The following is a 22317-nucleotide window of genomic DNA, read 5'->3' as shown; positions in this document are numbered from 1 at the left end:
TTGTTGATAAAAATATCTTGTCCAGTACCTGTACATTCCATTTAAAAATAAATGTTGGTTTTAACCAATTTAATATACAGTACATTAATAAATAAATATGTAAATAAAGATTAAAGCAAAACAGAGGAGAAAATAATACAATGAACAACAAATATGAAGAGTTCTTGAAATCTATAATTTTTCTCAATACTTTTCTGAACAGATCTTCTTTCCTATGATGTGCAGTAAAATAAATTGCTGTAGAAAGTTGAAATTTTGAAAGAAGCAGGTTTGCCAATAATATAATTTTAGCCATAGTTTCACTAGCCCCACCTATCTTCACTTAATATGAAGAAGGAAGCTGGAAATAAGTCTTAGATTTCTGATGGAATGTTTTCTAACTAAATTCACCATGTCTGTACATACATGTTTCACTTTCTCAATGTATTGTTACACTACTTGGTTATACTTAGTTAATTAGTTACAAAGAAATATATGTGCCAAAATTTAAAGACCCCAAATTGGCCTTTCTGTAGATTTATTCCAAATCAAAATGGAAAATTGTAGCGAAATCATAGACGTACAATGTATATTCTGGTCTGAAGTGAAGTATTCTGAACTCATATATAATAACTGTAGATCACTCAGTTTACTATGCTCCATCACCATGTATCAAACATCTCTGTACCCCCCCCCCCCCCACCCCACAAATTAATACGACATTCACATATCACGTTGGATAAAATCCTGAGTATGGCTTGACCAGTTACAGATGGTCAGATAATGTTTACAGAATCTAAGTATAACATGGATTTTCCCACATGCACTTTCCACCTTTTACATGTACATGGATGCTCACAAAACTGTGCATTACATTTTGCAGAAATACTGACAGGGAAAAAAATGCACTTAATATCACAATCTTTCAGAAAGGACCTAATATTAAATTAATTAACACATGCACTATTTTGTACATCAATGAAAGACCTTATTGCACATGTTCGATGGTGCATATATAAAACAAATGGTTATGCCCTAGCAGGTCTACTTTTCTCTCATACTATATAAACCTGGCCTTTGCAGTATTTACAAGGTAAGAAGTTATGGTCTATATGATCTTCCATAGTATGGTCAATAAGATTGGAATGTCCGATTTCTGAGAGAAGATGGAGGATTTTGTTTGCAGTTTGATTGTCTTTAGTTGGCGATTCCTCCACGGGATGATGGTGGTGATGGTGGTGGACCTCCGGTTCTGGAATGCTGGGTTGGAGTCTGGACTCGGGGTCAGTTTCTGGGTGGTGGTTCCCTACCACCGCCTCCACCTCACTCTCTCCCTCGGACTCCGAGCTCGTGTAATCAGGCCAGTCTGTAATATAAAGAATATACCATTAATTACACATAATTTGTATAAACCGCGACGGTTTATCAGTGAATGTTTTGTTATTCTTTATTCCTTATAATTTAATTTTAGGGTAGACAATAAGACATTTCTTCCGGAAAAAAGGTTTAAAATTGAGTGTTATTTTAAAATTAACGTCAAGCGGAGTAATAATACGTTTTTTGACGTAACTTATTGTGACGTAGGCAAGTTATGTTATACAAAATGGATAAAACCGTTAAACCAATCAAATGAAGTGTTACAACTTAAATTAAATTATTTACAAATAATTTGTACATATATGTATCTCAGAGAACATTTTTTCTCTTTGTAAATGAACATCAGGCTGCTACACATTACAAACTTTCTATATAAAGCAGGCCATTAAAACTGCATCACATATCAATGTAAAAGACAAGGTAAGTTTTGGGTTCTTTTTGCCATACACTGTACCAGGAATTTATTTATAGTCAATATAATCCTTGCTTATTAACAATAAAAATTGGCTTTACATAATATTACAAGGAAAAATTATCTGAATGTGGGGATGTTTTTCTACACTGTAGTTAAAGGATGGATTTGATTAAATTAGAAATTGTGACAAAATAAGACATGAAACAAAAATTTTCCAATTCATGCCTGAGACTATATCACCTAAATATACAGAGACATTCGAACTTACCTGTCTGGCCATTGGTCATCCCATTTGTGGGATACTGCTGAAACTGTTGTTCCTCTAACTGTCGGAGGTTACTTGCAGTCAGGGCCGGCTCATGATAATGATTCCCTCCTGTCAGAGACTGTTCATGATAATGGTTCAACATGTTCTTCTCACCCAGGAGTTGCATCACCAACACTTGTAGCTCACTCAGCTTACCCTAAAATTAAGAAAAATACTCTTATATATCCATTGTTTTTATTAATAAAAATCATTATTGTCTGTTTTGGTGAAATGAAGTCCCTGCTATTAAAGAATTATAAATGTTGATGGATGAAAAATGCACACACCAAATTACATTCACTGAATTTAATTGCTTACATCTCTTGATGGCACACCTATGTGAATGTGTTTGCAAGAGATACATATCTGTAAATCTTGACCTTCAACTAAACAGGTATTTTAATCATCCCTGACGTGGACTGAGACTAGTAGAATAATGTTCCAGATAGACATGTAATACATAGATTACCTGGATCTCTTCCCTATCTCTGGCTAGGTGAGATATGTATTCATTTTTCTGGGCATCTCTCTGTTGTAGTAAAGCTCGCTGGTGGTGATAAAGAGAAATGTACTCTCCTGAAGAAAAAAAATATTCAATAACACTTTAAATGTAGCATTCAAAATTACATTACATGGACGATAACTCTCACTCTTCTCTCTCTCTTTACCCATACAAAAAGCATGACCATGAATTATTTGTTGTAGAACCTTGCTCTAGTTATACACCAGCATCTATAAGAAGGACTTCACATAAAGAATGCATGTCAATCTTGAAACCAAATATTGACAGTTACCTATAGTATCCGACTCTCCCTCTAGTTGTAACACAGTGTGTTCCAGCTCGTCATTTCTATCACTCAGGTCGGCCTTGTCCCGCATCACTTTATTGTACTTCTCCTGTATATTCAAAGACTTTTTTTTAAGCATGCCTGTTCTAAATCTGTTTCAAACATTTCTTGGATAAAGCTATCATCAGTTTTTTTTCAATGAAAACTCATTTCCAACACCACAGATTATAGGCCTTTCAACTGCTGCTAGGGTTTGCTGTTATGAACGATAACTCGTTGCTGAAACTTGTTTAGAGCAGGTCCGAGGTATCTAACTGTTTATACGCAAGTCAGTTTGTAGCATTTCCCAAGTGTTTCTTTGCTGTCAATAGAATCCAGTAGTTTTAAAATTTAGCACTAATGTTAAAGCGGCACAGTGAGTCAAAATCATATCTTAATTTTAAGATATCTGTAGCATACAGAGAAAGACTTACGAAAATTATGAGTAATAGCGAAGATATGACAATTAAACTGCAAGAATTGACTGCACAATGTAAGTGCCGGAAAAACAAAGGCTGTATCTACCGTTTCGTTGTTTCGTATATGTCAAGGTCACGCTACTCTTATTTTTAACTCAAACTTGTAAACAAAATTCAACTGGAGCATGCAAAGGTGAGAAATATGTTCCAACAACTTTTTAAAAAGATTACATCAAATTTTTTGGTCTACTTATATTCATTCGTGGATACCTGAGACCATGGTAACTATGGAAACTTATTCAACACTTTTCTGCGCACGCGTACAATAGGGAGGAAGAAGTACCAGGGTATTTAGCAATATTTTCGTTCTGGGGCAGACAGAAATTATTTTTACTTTTATTTTTCCCCATAAAAAATTTAATTTTTAGGCTCTGAAACCTGTAATTTTCTGAAACCTAATACTTAAAGGAATTGAACAAAATTTACAGAGGTCATGCGAAAATTCTACATTTGTCAATTTTCCCTTTTGTGCATCACTGTGCCACTTTAAACTTATTTATTATATAATTGCAGACACCGTTTAATTAGATATAAGTAAAATTTTTAATTAAAATAAATAGTGAAATCTACCCTCCTTCTTAGTTCTAACTTGATTAAATGTTTATACTCGGTCATTCTTCTTCGTGCTAGGTAACATAAATAAGATAATTAATTGTTACATTTACTTGTAAAAATATATATATTTATATAGGAAACGCAAAAGTGCACACAAAAAAACATGTCATTATATTTTCTTCCTCATAACAATCGTCAAAGAGAGTTAAAAATATCTAATATAGTCTGTTCCCCATCCATATGACCGTGTTATTTCAGGTAGAGTGAAGACATTCTCCTTCTTCTGGTCAACGCTTTTGTGTACAAAACAATGTAAGGAACCCTTTTGTGTACATAAAAATACAAATGCTGAAGTAGCCTATATGTCATTCCTATAAATGATAACTCATAAATCGGCACTTAGTTGGTCATTTTTCACAACTGAGTTACCTTAAAACACAACATCGTACAATTCAATTATAAATAATTAAACTTTTTAATGATTTAATTAAATGTATGCATAAGTTATTATCTTTTTTTGATAATTTCATGTACCTATAAATCCATCAATAAAATGTTTTTTACTATATGTGCAACTTGAAAAATTAGTTGAAAGGCCTACAGATTAAGCAAGAAGTGGTGTTATCAGAATGCCACATCACAGATCAACATTTACAACTGTATTTAACAAATCAGTTTTTCATTTCCCAAAGGACGACTAGTTATCATGTTAACATTATCTTTTTAACAAAACAATAAGTGATTTTTTTCCTCCCCAAGACAACACTGTTTTCTCTCTTCTTTGAAAACCCACCAGGAATGAAATCTCCCATCCTTCAGTAGCTAACAAATAAAATATTTTTAACACCAAACTTTTCTCACTCACATACCTGTATCAGTTCTAGGGCATTTTCCAGTTTGGTGTACTCCAAAGAACTTACAGCTGTCCCTGAAATATTCATAAACATATCTAACTGGCTAATAAACAAAGGTTAACTAGTTAATGGTCCAGTTTGGTTTTTTAAAATCATATCACAATTGCTGAAGATAAATATCAAAGTTTATCTAAATACAGACTTGGAACTCTTCAAATTGAGCTTGGTATTCTGTGTTGGGATTAATAAAACCTCCCTATTATTTACCGTTGGACTGTTTAATGAGTTCCTCCTGCATGTCAGCCAGGTTAACACTGAGTTTGTCTGATAACTCCCTCTGGTCCTTCAAGTTCTGGTACAGTTGCTCTCGCTCCACCTCCAAATGTTTGACAGACTTTTGTAGAGAGGCAATCTGAGTGAGGGAGAAAAAGATTGGGTCAGTATGATTTTTAAACCACACATAAGGTGAAAAATGTGTTTGCAAATGTAGGTTGAACTCCAAGGTCAAGAGGTCAGTGTGTATCCAAAGGTGTCACAAGGGATGCACAAGTGAAATATGAAAGCTCTATCAACAGTTATCAGATTACTGAAGAAAACTTTATAAAGTGATCAAAGAAATTAAAAACTGCTGTCTATAAATCTAGATAATATAAACAAGCTACATGTCTAACATACCAGTTCCTCTCTGTCGTTATCCACCTCCATCGGTGCTGACTCATCCTTGTCATCTCTCTCTGACGATTTGATCAACATGGTCCTTAATTCACTGTTTTGTGTTGTTAATGCATCAATCATATCCTAAAAACCAATCATATTTTATAATGCTTCCATATGTTTTACAAGGCAATATTTTAAAAGATTTATAAGAAATCCACCTGCTTGTAAACAATTTTTTAAAATCATCATAAAGATCAAATAAAATTAATAATTCCCCACCCTATGTTTTCATTGTAACATGTAAAGAAATATATCTTGTTTCTTTGTTCTGAGCCAGTTATAGAACTTGTATCTTATTATGGCTGTTTTTTATGGCATGATATGTGGTGTTCTATTAAAGTGACATTGAAGGTGCCATAATTTACATTTATACAAATGATATTCAACATTAACTTACATGCAAATCAAGGACTTTATCCACAACTTTCACAATATAAAGCTGGATTTGTCATACTTATTAAATATATTCCTGACTATGATCTTCATCATTCCCCTACCTGTGAATTATGGAGTTCTCTTTGCAGTGTTTCCACGAGTTGAGCCTGAGCTTCGTAATGTCTCAGTCTGTCCTGGAGATGATCATCTTTGACTGTGCTCTCAACACTCTGGGTCTCCATCACAGAATTCTCTCTATTGGATATCTGAAAAATAATTATAAAATATCTAAATTTGAAAACATTTTTACTTCTTTACATAATTTTCTATCACATATGAGGATAAACAGTGTACTCTTTTTACCAAATAATTTTTATCTGACTAAATTATTGGCTCCAGAGTCTCTCCTCATTAAAAATTCAACACTGTTTTACCATAAAACTGAATCAATTCAATGCTAGGCAGACTTACTGTTTCTTTAAGCTGTTTGATTTCCTCATCCTGTTGACTCAGGCGACACAGCAGTTCTCTGGAGTTATGCTGCTCTGACTGCACCTTGGTCATCAGTTCCATGTTGTCATTACTCTGTATAGAGAAACAGGAACATTTACTTTGCCAAATTTTTTGTTAAAGATATGTATGCCGTGTTAAACAGTATTTTTGCACAGCTAAAACCAAACAAAAATTTCTGAAGTATGATAAGCTATCAAAAATGAAGCATTCTCGCAAATTCGACGAAATATTATTCGGTATTAACAAAGTACTGGTAGGGAAAAGAACACAATATTCTCATGCATATTTATAAAGGACTGACGTTTATGTTGGATCTGCGCATGTGCGCGGGAAAAGCATCACGAGAATCATCAGGTCGAGGAAACTATTTTTTGTGACGTCTGTTCAGCGAGGAACCAACAAGACTGACAAATCGACCAATCAGCTCAATGAGTTGTATTTAATGCATTTATGGGTTACTACTCCGTACATAAATACTACATGTGTTTTTCGAACAGGCTAGTTTTTTAAATCGCTCTCAGAAAGACGTGGTGCATTTCCCAAGCATTTACACGCTTAATGCATTAAGTACATTATTATCTACTAATCCCATGCTAACATTTGCATACAAATGAACAATGATAAAAATAAGAGTTTTCCCCTCTCTATTGTACAGTTCCGTTTGTTTACAATTTCCACGTGCTCTACTGACAGTGAAAAGACAATTTTACGTGACTATATATATTCCTCGGTACAAAAAGCAACTAACTCTGAGGTGTGCTCACGTATTGACAATGTTTACAATGTGTACAACTTCGAAACATACAGTATGCTAACAAGAAAAATTACATTTGTTTGTTAATGTGAGCATGGGAATTCTCAATTAGTAACTATTCTTCCTATTTTTCTAAAACAGGTTTTTAAAAAATGTAAATTGGCTTTCCAGCCACGTGTTTGTAGTGAAAACGTAGTAGACCATCATGCTTTTCGGCTCATTCACGAGATTGGACCATTGTTTGCTGTGAGCATGCGAGACCACGTGTTCATGAATATTTCAATAAGAGGCGGTTTAATATCCAATTCGGAGAGAAAATAATTTTTACAAAATAATATTTCATAACTTTTAAAAGTGATGGAGTGGAATTGTCTTAATTGCAGAAATTACATAACTTATGTTACTTGATGAGACACCACATATATTTATTTCTTTAGCAATAAAACACTAATACGGCATATATATCTTTAAATATAGTACCAAATTTGTATTTTATTTATCCGGCTTCAGACAATTTTGTAGATTACTGATTTTTTAATCTTTTAAGCTTTTTTAATATTTAAAAAGGTCTTCACCAGGATAAATTCATAACACAGTCAGTTAAGGACCTATACGGAGTCATACAGGGTGTGAAATGGAAATCTGTATTGGGACTCGGCTTCGCCTTGCCCAATATGGATTTCCATTTCACACCCTGTACGACTCTATATTAGGTCCCCAACTGACTGTGTAACTAATAGTAGCCACATACTTTGTAAGAATCTGATGCATGTATCTCATATACATTTACTAAAATGGTATTCAAATTCTTCTTTCTCTGTATATTTTCTAAACTACAAACCCAATTCTAAACTGTAACACCCTCCCTCCCATTCACTTCACTGACCTTGCTATAAAAAAAATTATTGTCATTAAATGACTTTGTAAGATTTGCTAACCATTTTGACGAATCCGTTCTGTAGTTCCAGTAGTTGTTGTTTGAGGTCCTTGTTCTGTGTGAGAGCCCGACTGAGGGCTGTCTTATCGTTCTGTACCCCCTCCAACAGCTGACTCATGTCCTCTGCTTCCTTCTTCAGTTGAGACAGACTTCCCTCTAAATCTGAGATCCTCTCCTTCTTTTCTTCCAACAGCCTGAAACAAAATCAAGTTTTAAATTAAATTTTGTTCAGCAGAGGAGTTTATTCAATGAATAGTTTTAAAATACTGTAAATCACTTAATTTATGTGACACCTTATTTTCACTTGAAAGTGATTTACTTTGCATTAGTGAGACAACATTTTCACAAATTGTGGTTCTGTTCTATACATCCTATAAGAATACCAATATAAGCGAGAATGATATTTTTGTGAGCACTCTGTCTCACGTAATTATGCTAAAATAAAGTTTTCGAGAATAAAAAGTGATTGACAATACTTCAATGACATTTCCTTTTCTTACAGCTACATTGTGTTCATGTACAATATTTATAAAGAATTTCTAACAGACTTGATAGAATAAAATGTTGCTGTTTGTATGCCTTCATCAGTATACCTGCCATAAACATTTTTTTTGTCAAATAATGACAGATTTAGTGTTTATTTTTTTTGACTACTTTAATACAAACACACTATATATCTGGAATTTTTAGCAAAATGCAAATTTAAGGATTTGTGGTTAAAAATCAATATCTAATTTTAGCAAAAAGTAATTTTAGTGATCTTATGAGTGTTATAGCAATATTTAATATTAACTATCTCAACTCCCTTGCTAACAATGCCATAATTGAATCATGGCTAAAAATTTCTGTTTTTACAGTATCCAAAAAGCTGTTTATTTCCTGAAGGCATGTAAAGTTGTGAGATGTTTACCTGCTGAGGTTGGCATTGTCCCGTACTTGGGCCTCTAGCTGGTGTTTAAGGTCGGCCTCAGCAGACATCAGCTGATTGATCTTCTCTTGGCTCTGTCTGGCACTGTCATTCAGCTGACTGGTCTGCTCAGTGTCTAGGTTCTCTGTAGCAGAGATATTTAATTGTTAATACATGTAAAGACTTATTTCTAAAAATTAATATGCATGAAAGATTACGGTTGATGCCAACACAATGGAACTGAATCCCGGATTGCTACAAGAATTCTCATGTTGGCCTTGAAATTTCTAGAACATATCCACCTGATCAAAATTCAGTCCTTAGATTACGCTAAAGAGGACCTCAAATCCTGTCTGGGTTCATCTTAGATTGTCCAATCTAGCCAATCACTCTCTGAGAGGTTGACAAGAGTCTTGGTCCTATTTGTAGCAATCCATATGCATAATCAAATAAACTGATTTTACCAAGATCTTGCCCAGTGTTCTATATTTGAAATTCTATGATAATGCCAACAAAAAATTAGGAAGAGAATGGACATATTCAGTTGAAGAATAAATAAATTTTAGATATTCGTAATAAGTTTTGCCTATTCTTACGTAGTTTTTCCTGCAGCTCTAGAACTGCTACTTCTAAATCATGTTCCCTGGTGACCAACTTCTCTCTTTCTTTTGTTAATGAGGTGATCTGTCAAATGAAACAAACAATTTTAAAAGACTTTTAAGTCCTGTCTTCAAGTACCTGTGATTCAAAGTTCATAAATCTTTCTATCTCAGAAAACTGACATAACCTGACTAGTGAGCTGGGAGTTATAGTGCTGTAACTGATTTGTAAGTGATAGAGAAATGAGACTACCTGACTAGTCAGTTGGGAGTTATGGTGTTGTAACTAACATGACATTACCTGACTAGTGAGCTGGGAGTTATGTGTTGTATTAAACTGATCTATAACTGACTGATAGAGAGCTGGGAGTTATGGTGTTGTATTCAGCTGATCTATAACTGACTGATAGAGAAGTGACATTACCTGACTAGTAAGCTGGGCGTTATGGTGTTGTAACTGATCTATAACTGACTGATAATGCCTCATACTCTCCTCCTTTTCTGATACTAGTCTGTTATGGGTTTCCTGAACCTACAACAGTTCAATAAAAATACAATATTACCAATATCCTGGACTTACGAAAAAAAAAAAGCAACATATTTCACATGAGTGGATAAAAACATTTTCTAAGACAGACCTCTGCGAGCTCTGCCCTGAGGGCCTCAGTTTCCCACCGCTGCTGCTCCATGGCCTGTAGTGTCTGCTCCTTGTTATCTCCCTGACCAGAGGACTGTTGGACATACAGCTCCGCCATCTCCACCTTTGACCTCAGGTCTCCGACGGTCTCCTCTAGCTGACTACATTCCATTTTCTGAAGTTAATTTGGAGAATTTATTTAATTTTTTTGGTGGAAATGAATAAATATACATTCATTCCTTTAAGCATTAAATTCATATTTTGGGATGTCTTCGGTCCTATAACACACCTGGCCATGCCGACAAATTGAATACCGCGCGTTAGCACAGTATAGTAATTTGTCAGCACGGCTAGGTGTGTTATAGGACCGAAGACATCCCAAAATATGAATTCAATGCTTATATTTACATTCTCTAATTTTTCCTTTTCATAATTATTTATTTCGGTAATCTTTAATGTGAATTTAGCACCCTTCAAAACTGGTGTGCTTTATAGCCGTAAGAGCCATTTGTGACGTTGCAAAGTTAAATAACAAAAACGGAAGATTGCGAGGAAAAAAGTGACAAATTAATTTTAAATGCATATTTTTTGTATTTTTACGTTAATTTAACAGGGTTAATTTTTTTTATTAAATTGTGTCAAAACAATGTACATTTTGGTGTTTCTAGAGTATTGAAAATGCATATAGTTCTATATTCTAACGCGTGGTGACAAGGTTTTGCGTGTGTTATAGAGATTTGAACATCATGGATTTCTAATGGATTTTATAAAGAAAATTACACTGAATGTAAATATTGAAACTTGCTATAACAAACATGCTTAAAATAAACTGATCCTTAGAGCGAAGGATTTTATTCCCCATAACTTAAGAGATATAACGAAATACATGTATGTTTATAACAAAGCAAAGCAAGTGTATCCCTGGCACTTCACTATAAACACATTTTACTGTAATGTTAATCATTTTGTGAAAATAACTTAAAAAAAAAATAAAATGTAGAATAAAAAGCAATCCTCTAGGTATCTCTCTATATGGAATGAACATGATAATACCTGCCAGTTTACAATACATGTATTACCTTGCCCTGCAGTTCTCCTCCCAGCTCTTCCACCTGCTGATGTAAATCCTCCTGGGTTTTACTACAAAACACACAAAAATAAATAATAAGAATTCCAATTAACTTCAATAAATTTAATTTTCAGTTTTCTTCTTTTATTCATTTCTATCATTTTGCAAGAACTGTCAGTTTCTAATTCTATAATATTTATTATATGAAAAAAATGTGATACCTTGATTGCCTGAGATCCATCTTCAGTCTGTCAACTTCTCTTGCAAACTCTTTACTGCTCTACAAAATTACAACAAACTTGACTTAAAATACCATTTACATATATTAAGGTTCATAAACCCTCTGCTCACTCATATAAAATGTTGCTTGAACCTTGATGATTTTCCAAAGAAATGTAATTTATAAGTGAAATACAAACAATTATAGCATAGCTTGCAGGGCAAAATTGGACAAAAAAGACACTTCAACTTGGCAAATCTATAAAAAAGGAATAATAGACGTTTATGTCATTAAGAGTTATCTCTCTTATCAGAGTATCGATGAACCTTAATTTATCAATGGTAAAAGATGTCATGCTGACATATCTTTGATTAAATAATTTTTTGTTACAAAAGCTTACTTTTTCAAACTGCTGTGCAGAGTTGTTGGTTGTGGCAAGACTTCTTTCTAGGTCACCAACTCTCTGTCTGGAAGTTTTCAACCGAGAACTGATGTCCTCAATTTCAGCTAGAAGTAAACAATAATACATCACTATTATACAGTTATTGCTGTTTTTTGAGGTCAATACAATGATTTAGCCATCTGAGGAGTACAATATTCACCGAGCCCGAAGGGCGAGGTGAATATGTACTTTTTAAGATGGCTAAATCATTGTAATTTGACCGAAAAAACAGCAATAAGTGTTTTATTATATGATTCACTGATAAAATGATACAGCTCATTATACTTGTTTGCATTTTATTAAGTCCTAGCCAAATACAAGAGAGAAGCAGAATTAAAATGTGTATAAACCTTACCAATCGTATCAATTTGAATTGTTTTTTTATCAATTTTAGTTGCCATGAAAAAAATATGTTATGTCTGTCTTTTTTATAGGATAGATTTTGAAAGGAAGGAGTATTATCAGGGAAAACTGACTGCCAAAAAGTAAAAAAAAAAAAATTGTTGTTCAGTAAAAGTGCTGGAGGGGGGTCCCTGCATCCCCTCTTACCATCCTCACCCTAACATATAATATATAAATTCGCTTGTGTTTTGTTCACATGAAAAAAATTCATAGTCGTTTAAATAGATTTCCAAAACAATTTCTAGCAATTTGGAATTTCCCAATCTATTTTTAGATCAATGTAGAGGAAATAAATCCTTGTATTGACCCGGAACGTCACGTGCAGGTCAATACAACGTAGTATTTTTCTAACATAGTTGGATCTCAGCCAATCAGAGAGATGGAAATTATTCAATCATATAATAAATAGAGTTATTTAGCAATCACAAATATCTAATATCTATAGATATATATTCACTTTCTTAATCATAGTTTTGAAATGCAAACACAGTTTCATGTATAGATAGAAAAACCTTGAACTTTATTCCATTCACACATTTTGCATGTTGAAAGTGAAAGTTTGTTCTAAATTTACTATCAACAACTGCTGACTTACAAAGCCTCTGTGCTGCTATCTTTTGTGACTGACTCAGCTGTGATTGCAGTTCTGTCTTCTCTGCCACTAATATACCTATAGTTTGTATGTGTACCTGGAATATAATCACTACTATAGTAACAAATGATACTGCAACAATTATTTGCCAAATCAGACATATTCCACCAAATTCAGCACTGCATGAACACATTTTTTTGCTAGATGTCCTTTTATATTGTCTATTAAATTACTATTAGAACTTTTAAAACATAATCTAAAGAAGAAGATTTCAACAGTAATATTGAAGTACAATCCCCTTAAAGCAACCACATGCATCAATCGATGAACCACTGGCTTCTCAAAGCAATCGACTATTACTAATAAGCATCAGTTCCTGTAATTCTATTTATATTTAACTTTGTATCAAAACTTCTTGATATATCAAATATAAATAAGAAATAATGTAAAAAAAAAACCTGACATACTGTTTTTGTGTGACCAATAGATATTTTAAGCAAATAAATAAATAAATCATAAAATAAAATGTGCTAATGGGAAGTGAAGGGCTGGTAATAAAAGATGGAGTATATATACACTACCTGAACATCAGACTGAATCGCCTAAAAAAAGATAATTCATGCAGTAATGCTTAACACCGAAACTTTAAAATACTCCTAAGTTAGATCTTATTCTCTGTACTTCTATCTGAATTCCCGAAATGTTGCAATCAGGCCCTTATTTCTGTTTGAAGTGAAAAAATAAATAGTGCACCTTTAGACTACATACTGCTTTGCTCTGGTAGAAATTTTGGACTAACCTGTAGTTGTTCTCTGAGTGGCCCTATTTCTTTTTTCTGTTTTTCTGTGGAACTCTCCATTTCTTGGTCCAGCTGAGATTGCAATGACTGAGCATGTTCTCTCTAGAATAAAACAGGATACAATCATGCAAAACATACATAAAAATTTCACAAGCACATTATGAAAACCTGTGAGCAAATATATGTGAAGTATGGAATGCAAGGTAAATTAATAAACAATCCAAGGACCAACCTAGGGGGCGACTGAGGCGAAATAGTCGCTTATGGGTTCCAAACTTCGCCATACTTTATCTTGAAAGCGAAGTTTAAGTCGCCTTAACATTTGCAACCCCTTTATTAAAAATCATTAAAAATCTATTAAGAAACATGGTAGAATCGTCAGTAGTTGATAAATCTTGTTTTATTACTGCTGAAATAAACCAAACAGCAGGACACTTGCACCTGTTTCGCTACCAATGACCAAATCATCGAATACTCTGTCGGAACTCCTCTAGATTTTACACTTCCGGGTATGAAAAAGTCCAATTGTTACAAGTTATGCATAACCAGACGCAAAACAGCTGGTCAGCTATCGATGTCATGCCAAAGATGTTGAAGAGGATTTAGATCTTTTTATTGTCAAATAATTAATTCATGCTGTGAATACAGGCATATTTTACTGTTAATTTGTGGAGTTATTGACCGTTTAAGAAATTTCACGTCTGATATACCGAGTTCAATCAAAACTTTTTTTCAGGAAAAAAAAAATGAAAAAAAAATTTTGAAGAAAAAATACTATAGTAACAAAATTATGACTATGCAATGAGCCTAAAAATTCAAAATTAAAAGATAGAATTTTAAAGTTAACTGTGCATATTATGCAAGAAATGAAAAAAGAGTCATTGTTTTGTGTTGTTTTTCTTTCTTTTTTTTCTTTTGCTAGATATACAATATAATTGGAAAAAAAATCAGATCTTTTTCTCTTTTTTTAAATAATTATTTTTACTAGGATGTCAATACAGAAAAAAATATTGAAATGTGTTTTAAGTTTTTAACAATGAAATAGTTCCATTTTTAAAATTTAAAGATTTTTAATGATCAGTGAGCGCCGCACGTGCCAAGAAGTCTCCCTAAATTTCAAAACTTCTCCCTAAATTTCTCTGAGGGAGAAGTGAAGTCTCCCTAAATTTTGGGTCTAGGTTGGTCCCTGACAATCACAAGAACATTTACCTTGTTTTATCACAAAATTTCAAAAAGTTTTTTTTTTAATCTTGGTTTTATTTTCCAAAACAGTTGAAACTTTTGTGACATCTCAAATGTTTCAATGACAATTGAAAAAGAAGTTCATTAATAAAGGATTCTGAGCAAATAAATATTAAACTGTACAAACTGAATAAAACAACGTAATAAGATACTGACTGCCTGATGGACCTGTTTTTGTAGTTTATGGTTTTCTTCTATCTGTTTCTGCAGTTGACTTGCCAATTCTTTGTTCCTCGTCTGAAAAAAAAGTTAATATTTTTTTAGAATAGCAGTAAATATACATGTATATTCATTTTTATTTAATTGATTTCACAACTATATACATTTTTTTTTTTTTGAGAAAAAAAAATTGTTTCTACCTCCATATAATTTGCATCAGAATTTTCCTCCTCTTCCATAGTCTGTGGCTGAAAAATAATAAAAATTCATAGAATATCTGACGTTCATGTTTCTTAGAGGTACATATCTTCATCATGTCATAATATGTATTTTTGAGTAGTAAAAATCCATTTTATGACAAATATAAAACATTGCATTTTCAACATTAACACTTGTTGAAAATTCATAGCTAGGAATGCTAATAATACTTTACTTCAGATTCCTGAACCTGAACTACAAACTCTACATTCCAAACTACAACCTACTTCTGATATGAGGCCATTTAGTTGTCTGGACAGCTGATGAAGACTTTCAGTAGATCCTGTTGTTCTGTAAGGATAATATTCAGAACTACATGTATTATTATACTATAGTCTGCCGACATAATTCATTTTACTGGTAAATTATATTATTGACAGAGACTATGTAGGTTATATTAGTTATTTATTTACCTTAATTTTGCATCAAGTTCTGTGGGAAATGAATGACTGGTTTCCTCTTTCACCTACAAAAGGAAGCAGTCATATTTTATATCAATACATGTAAGTTGCATATCTACTTATTATTTTTTTAATGTTATCTTATTTGATATTTGAATTTTTATATCTAATATGAACATTCATTATAATTATAGAAGACAATTTCATTTTTAAAACTTCTACAGAACACAACTAATTAATTGTATATGCTTATTAAGTCATTAAATCAGAGTTCACTATAACCTTAAATTTTTTCATTGATCTGTTAAAATTTTGCTGGGAACCCATATAACTTTGCTATTTCTGTACATTTATACCATGTTTGTACTAAATGACTATTTCTGTATACCTCTTTGGGTTGTTCTTGCATCTGAGGAGTACCATTTTGCACACTCTCTGAGGCTTCTGGTATTTTCTGTTTCTTGACGTCTTTATTTTGGACTGTTGATGACTTCGCTGAATTGTTGCTGGAAGACTGCTTGAATTTTTTTAACTGTAAAATAAACCAACCAGTTAATCTTATATATTATCCCGGTACAATTCTGCAAGAACAACTGTATTTTTGTAGTGTTTGGGGAATAGGGACCTACAGGTCCCTATTGGGGTCATGGGGACTAAAGTCTGTAATCCGACACCAATGATTCCGACATGTGTGAAAAATACACCAGATAGACATCATAATGGCATATTCTTGTCAGAATAAATTAATCATTAAATTAAACTGAAAAAATATTTGTCAGTGATTTAAATAAACATTAAGTTATAAAAGGGACATTTTCATACTTAAATATTATCATCAAGGTCTGAAAAGAGCTCCAGCACAAAATATCAACAAAGTGCTAGTTAAAGTACTGATACAGTAACACTATTTTTTCCTGTTAGCCACAATGCATAGTTTACATAAAACATTTATAATTCAAACTTAAGTGTTTAATTTTAACATAAAAGACCTCAGCGGTTGCAGTACCTTTTTTCTAGCAGCAGCTATCTTCTCTTTCTTTGAGTTCCCGTCCATGTTGACGTCAAAAATGTCAGACACAAGATAATTCGTGCATAAAATGTTTCGTAATAGGGAAAGTTAATAAATATCACAGATTTTTTTTCTGTTAGTTGACCAACTTAGTATCATAAAAGTACTTTAAGTCTCATATTAATATCATTTATAAAATATATGTCTAAAGTAAAATATTAGACTAATAATTGTTTAAACTATAGGATAATGATGATCGAATTACTGACACGTATCACGAAACTGGTGCTCAAAATTTTGAAGACCAGTTTCAAATTCTACGGAGAATCGAGGGGGAAATAAAGTAAACTAATGATTACCCCCACGCTCCCACCCCTTTCTTGCTTACGCAAATGACGGGGTATATTAAAATCTTTATGTGTTTATCATTCTGTCTGTGTGTAGCACTGTTGTTTAAAGATGATATCTCTAAGAGAACTTGTAGGCTTAACTTTCCTAATAATTCCCAATGACTTGAAAACCTTCTGATTTTGAGGACAAGGGTCAATGCCTCAATGGCATTAGTTTTATATGTTTTCAAATGGTACACTTTAGTTCAAATCAATAAATTGTTTAAAAGTGTGATGACGAGATAAGCCTGTTTTAAGTTCTTAAAATAAAATTAAGGCAATGACTCTTTCTTTATTAACAAAGAAAGACTTCGAATTCTAGTGATTTCAGGTCAAAGGTCAAGGTCACAATTCCTTCATTGCATAAAATGGTCTTCAATTTTTCTCTTTCATACTGCCCATAACAAAAACATAATCCAGATTGATTCTGAGTCGAGAGGATCAAAGATCAATGTGACAAACTTGTATTTTATTACAACATGGTTCTGGATTTCATTTCATTTTAGCAGTGCAAATAAAATTCTTGATTGAGCTTATTCAAAATACTACGGCAAGGCCAGATCGAGAAAATAAATAAAAAACATTTTTTTTAATGTTGTAATTTCTATTTAAGGCTATAGAATCTTCAGTCTTTGAGAGAAAAGGGAAGAAATAAATATAAAACAAATCAGTAAAATACGTTTACATTTCCAATAAATTTCCCCTATGATTCTTTACAAAAAAAAATGCAGTTCATTTTCTCATGAACTACATTAGGTATGTACCACGAATAAGCATGAATATCTCTATTGTTACGTCATAACATAACATAACATAGCTCTTGACGCCGAAAAATATAGTGCACACTGTTTTGTTTTAAAAATGACACTTGAATCGCGTAAATTTATGGCAAGTCATCAAAAAAAAATAATGTAAATATAAGAAATGAATTTAATTTTTTGAAGATTCAGGATGTATATGAACTACAACGCTTCACGCCGGCATATTTATCATGAAGCGCTAACGCGCTTCATGAAATATGCCGTCGTGAAGCGTCGTCATTCATAACCTCATGAATCTTAAAAAATTAAATTCATTTCTTAAATGAAGATCGGGTCAAGGTCATTAGCTTTTCCTTGACAACAAGAATAAAAAAAATATTATATCAGTCTCGTGACGCCTACTTCCGTTAAAAAATATTTTTCTTATGCCTGTTATAATTATCCTTATTACGGAATGGCTGCCACAGCTAAAGTTTCCTGAATAATGGTTTTCCTATCCACATTTATGGATTGCCTTAATTCAGGTACGTAGCATTGGAGACATTTTCCAGACATAACATTTATATAATATTACTATAGTCTTAGAAAATGTACATTGAAAGTCCGATTGCCACAGTTTTTGTTGCAATATAGTCAAATCAGGACAATAGGGCAGTTTAGCATGTTTGACTAGGAAAATTTGGTACCGAAAGAAGTTTGAAATAGGATTTTCAAGTTTTGACAATTTTCTTTTTTTCAGGCAAGTTGATTTTTTTCTCATTCTTCCCCTCCCCTCTTTAGGTCACCTGAGTAAACTCAGGTGACCTATTGCTATCCGCTTTCGTCTGTCGTCGTGCGTCGTGTGTTAACATTTGAACATTTTCAGCTTCTTCTCTGAAACCACTCAACCAATTTCAACCAATTTTGGAATAAGCATCTATGGGTGAAGGGGAACAAAAATTGTGAATTTCATGATCCCTGCCCCCCTGGGGCCTGAGGGGTGGGACCAAAACTAAAATTTGCATTCTTTAACAATCTTCTTCTTTACTCCTGGACATCAAGCAGGCAAACTATTGGCATGAATGTAATGAGCATTGAGTCCTCTACCAAAATTGTGAAATTCATGGCCCCAGGGTCAGGGGTTCTGGTGTTAGGGCGGGGCTCTATTGATTATATAGTGAAAATGCATTATTTCTTTGAAAATCTTCTTCTCTGCTTCTGGGTATTAAATAAACTAACTAAGTACATAGTTATGATGAGCAAGAGTGCCTCTACCAAAATTGTTAATTTTATGGCCCCAGGGCCAGGGGTTCTGGTGTTAGGGTGGGGCTCTATTGATTATATAATGATAATGCATGAATTCTTTGAAAATCTTCTTCTCAGCTTCTGGGTATTAAATAAACTAACTAATTACATAGTTATGATGTGCAAAAGTGCCTCTACCAAAATTGTGAATTTTATGCCCCAAGGGTCAGAGGTTCAGGTGTTAGGTCAGGGCTCTATGGATTATATAATGATAATGCATGAATTCTTTGAAAATCTTCTTCTCTGCTTCTGGGTATTAAAACAACCAACTAAGTACATAGTTATGATGAGCAAGAGTGCCTCTACCAAAATTGTGAATTTTATGGCCCCAGGGTCAGGGGTTCTGGTGTTAGGGCGGGGCTCTATTAATCATATAGTGAAAATGCATTATTTCTTTGAAAATCTTCTTCTCTGCTTCTGGGTATTAAATAAACTAACTAATTACATGTACATAGTTATGATGAGCAAGAGTGCCTCTACCAAAATTGTGAATTTTATGGCCCCAGGGTTAGAGGTTCTAATGTTAGGGCGGGGCTCTATTGATTATATAGTGAAAATGCATTAATTCTTTGAAAATCTTCTTCTCTGCTTCTGGGTATTAAATAAACTAACTAAGTACATAGTTATGATGAGCAAGAGTGCCTCTACCATAATTGTGAATTTTATGGCCCCAGGGTTAGGAGTTCAGTGTTAGGACGGGGTTTTATTGATTAATTGTATAGTGAAAACACATTAAATCTTTGAAAATCTTCTTCTCTGCTTCTGGGTATTAAATAAACTAAGTACATAGTTATGATGAGCAAGAGTGCCTCTACCAAAATTGTGAATTTTATGGCCCCAGGGTTAGGAGTTCTGGTGTTAGGGCGGGGCTTTATTGATTAATTATATAGTGAAAATACATTATATCTTTGTAACCAAACTAAACAATTGCTAAGTGTATTGTCATGTTGAGCAATGGTGCCTCTTGCAAAATTGTGAATGCCATAGCGTCTAGCTTAAAGTGTGAACCAAATTCAATCATTTGAAAGTTGTTACATGATGCTCAGGTGACCTATAAGGCCCATGGGCCTCTTGTTTCAAAAACGATGCTTCGTCACTGCTTGTATCATACAGCTCTTGTATACTCCTGCTACCAACTGCAGTCAAATATTTTTTTTTTTGGAAAATAGTAACCCCTGCAGCATAGGCGTCCTCCACACTCATAAAATTACTGTCCTCAATGTGCAAGACTCCATCCTTTGTTAACTGTACATCCACGGATGTAGTATCGTTTTTGAAAGAGGGGGTGGAACCAGGGTAAAATCAAACACAAGTACCTGAAAAAAACTCGAAAATACTATTTCTTGTGTGTAGGGGGGGGGGGGGGTGTCGGTTACATTTTTTTCAACCATTTTTAAATACATTACCAATTTATAATCTATTGCGCAACAAAAGAGTAGAGGGAGGGGTAGCAGCTTTCAAGAAACATTTTCAATAGTAAAATATTAGGTCCCCCTGATATCTATTGTATATATTTTTAATAGTCACAAAAAAGTAGACAACAGACAATGCCTGTATATAAGTCCTCTCCATGATACATGATCCTCACCCAAAATACTATGTGCCTGACATTCGTTCAGAAAGGATAACATTTCCAAAAAAAATCATTCATTTTCAGGCACGAAGTATGAGGGAAGTTGTAAAAGTCATCCTTTACTGTGAATCCTGCAAAGAATTTTTCATTGACAGGTCGGTTGATGCCCCATCCCACCCGACCCTTTTGTACTTTTTGTAGAGTCATGCTTAAATTCTTTTTTATTTATTTTTTCTTTATCGCAGAGAGAACATAGAAACCTACCCGACGAAGGACCAACGAAGACGAACCCCCCATTTCTCGACTTTAGAGATTTTGTCCTTTTATGGTTGCCATTTTTTTAAAAAATGTTTTTTCTTCTCAAGATTTTTATATGACTTAAAAATAGTCAATTAATTTGATAAAATCCCTTGCTTTTGGTTTTTTAATGTGTTGTTTTTGAACCAGCTCAGAAATTATTCTGATTCGTTTTATTCTGTTTGGACAGTTTTAAAGCGTACTGTACATGCGTAGTGATATAGGCTGAATTGCAGACACTTGGGGTGTGGACCCCCTCCCCCCTTTTTCCATTTTTTCTTTTTATAAATCTTGGACCGAATTTCCATTTCCCTATTTTTGTATTCTTATTTGCACTGTTTGTTTTAACAGTCACAAAAGAATTGGACAACAGACAATGCCTATATATAAGTCCTCTCCATGATACATGATCCTCACCCAAAATACTATGTGCCTGGCATTCGTTCAGAAAAGGTACAACATTCCCCCCCCCCCCCCCAAAATCATTTATTTTCAGGCACGAAGTATTGGGAGGTTGTAAAAGTCATCCTTTACTGTGAATCCTGCAAAGAATTTTTCATTGACAGGTCGGTTGATCCCCCATCCCACCCGACCCTTTTGTACTTTTTGTAGAGTCATGCTTAAATTCTTTTTTATTTATTTTTTCTTTATCGCAAAGAGAACATAGAAACCTACCCAAAGAAGGACCGACGAATACGAACCCCACGACGGCGTATTCGTGCCATTTTAACAATGTAGAAAATTTTTTTAAAATCGTTTGAACGATTTAATAAATCGCTTGTACGATTTAATAAATCGTTTGTACAATTTAATAAATCGTTTGTACAATTTAATAAATCGTTTGTACAATTTAATAAGTCGTTTGTACGATTTAATAAATTGTTTGTACAATTTATTAAATCGTTTGTACAATTTAATAAATCGTTTGTACAATTTATTAAATCGTTTGTACAATTTATTAAATCGTTTATACGATTTTTTAAAATAGTTTGTACGATTTTTATAAATCGTTTGAACAATTTAGGAAACCGTTTTTACAATTTAAGAAAACGTTTGTACGATTTAAAAAATTGTTTGTACGATTTGATAAATTGTACAAACGATTTAACAAACAAATTGTACAAATGGTTTATTAAATTGTACAAACGATTTACTAAATTGTACAAACAATTTATTAAATCGTACAAA

The 22317-nt window shown here is 33.3% G+C and overlaps 1 protein-coding gene across 1 annotated transcript; it reads right to left on the bottom strand.

Annotated features, from left to right (window-relative positions):
• Positions 1-682: 682 nt before the first annotated feature.
• Positions 683-16910, bottom strand: LOC134278077 (golgin subfamily A member 2-like). The gene is made up of 25 exons (XM_062760398.1): positions 16823-16910; positions 16205-16348; positions 15829-15881; positions 15643-15706; positions 15358-15405; positions 15155-15235; positions 13757-13858; positions 12961-13054; positions 11922-12028; positions 11523-11581; positions 11312-11372; positions 10234-10407; positions 10020-10127; positions 9593-9680; positions 9000-9141; positions 8091-8283; positions 6357-6470; positions 6008-6151; positions 5469-5591; positions 5061-5205; positions 4809-4867; positions 2873-2975; positions 2548-2654; positions 2040-2235; positions 683-1345 (listed from the first exon to the last, which is right to left on the bottom strand). The coding sequence occupies exons 1-25, from the start codon at positions 16868-16870 to the stop codon at positions 1035-1037; spliced, it is 2868 nt and encodes a 955-aa protein (XP_062616382.1). The 5' UTR covers positions 16871-16910; the 3' UTR covers positions 683-1034.
• Between the last annotated feature and the right edge of the window lie 5407 nt (positions 16911-22317).

This window comes from Saccostrea cucullata, unplaced genomic scaffold, assembly GCF_032062105.1.
Source record: "Saccostrea cucullata isolate Sc308-1 unplaced genomic scaffold, CSIRO_AGI_Scuc_v1 ctg653, whole genome shotgun sequence".
NCBI classification, from domain to species: Eukaryota; Metazoa; Mollusca; class Bivalvia; order Ostreida; family Ostreidae; genus Saccostrea; species Saccostrea cuccullata.
Note: the sequence above shows the minus strand (reverse complement) of the source record. Positions and strands in the feature narration are given on the sequence as shown.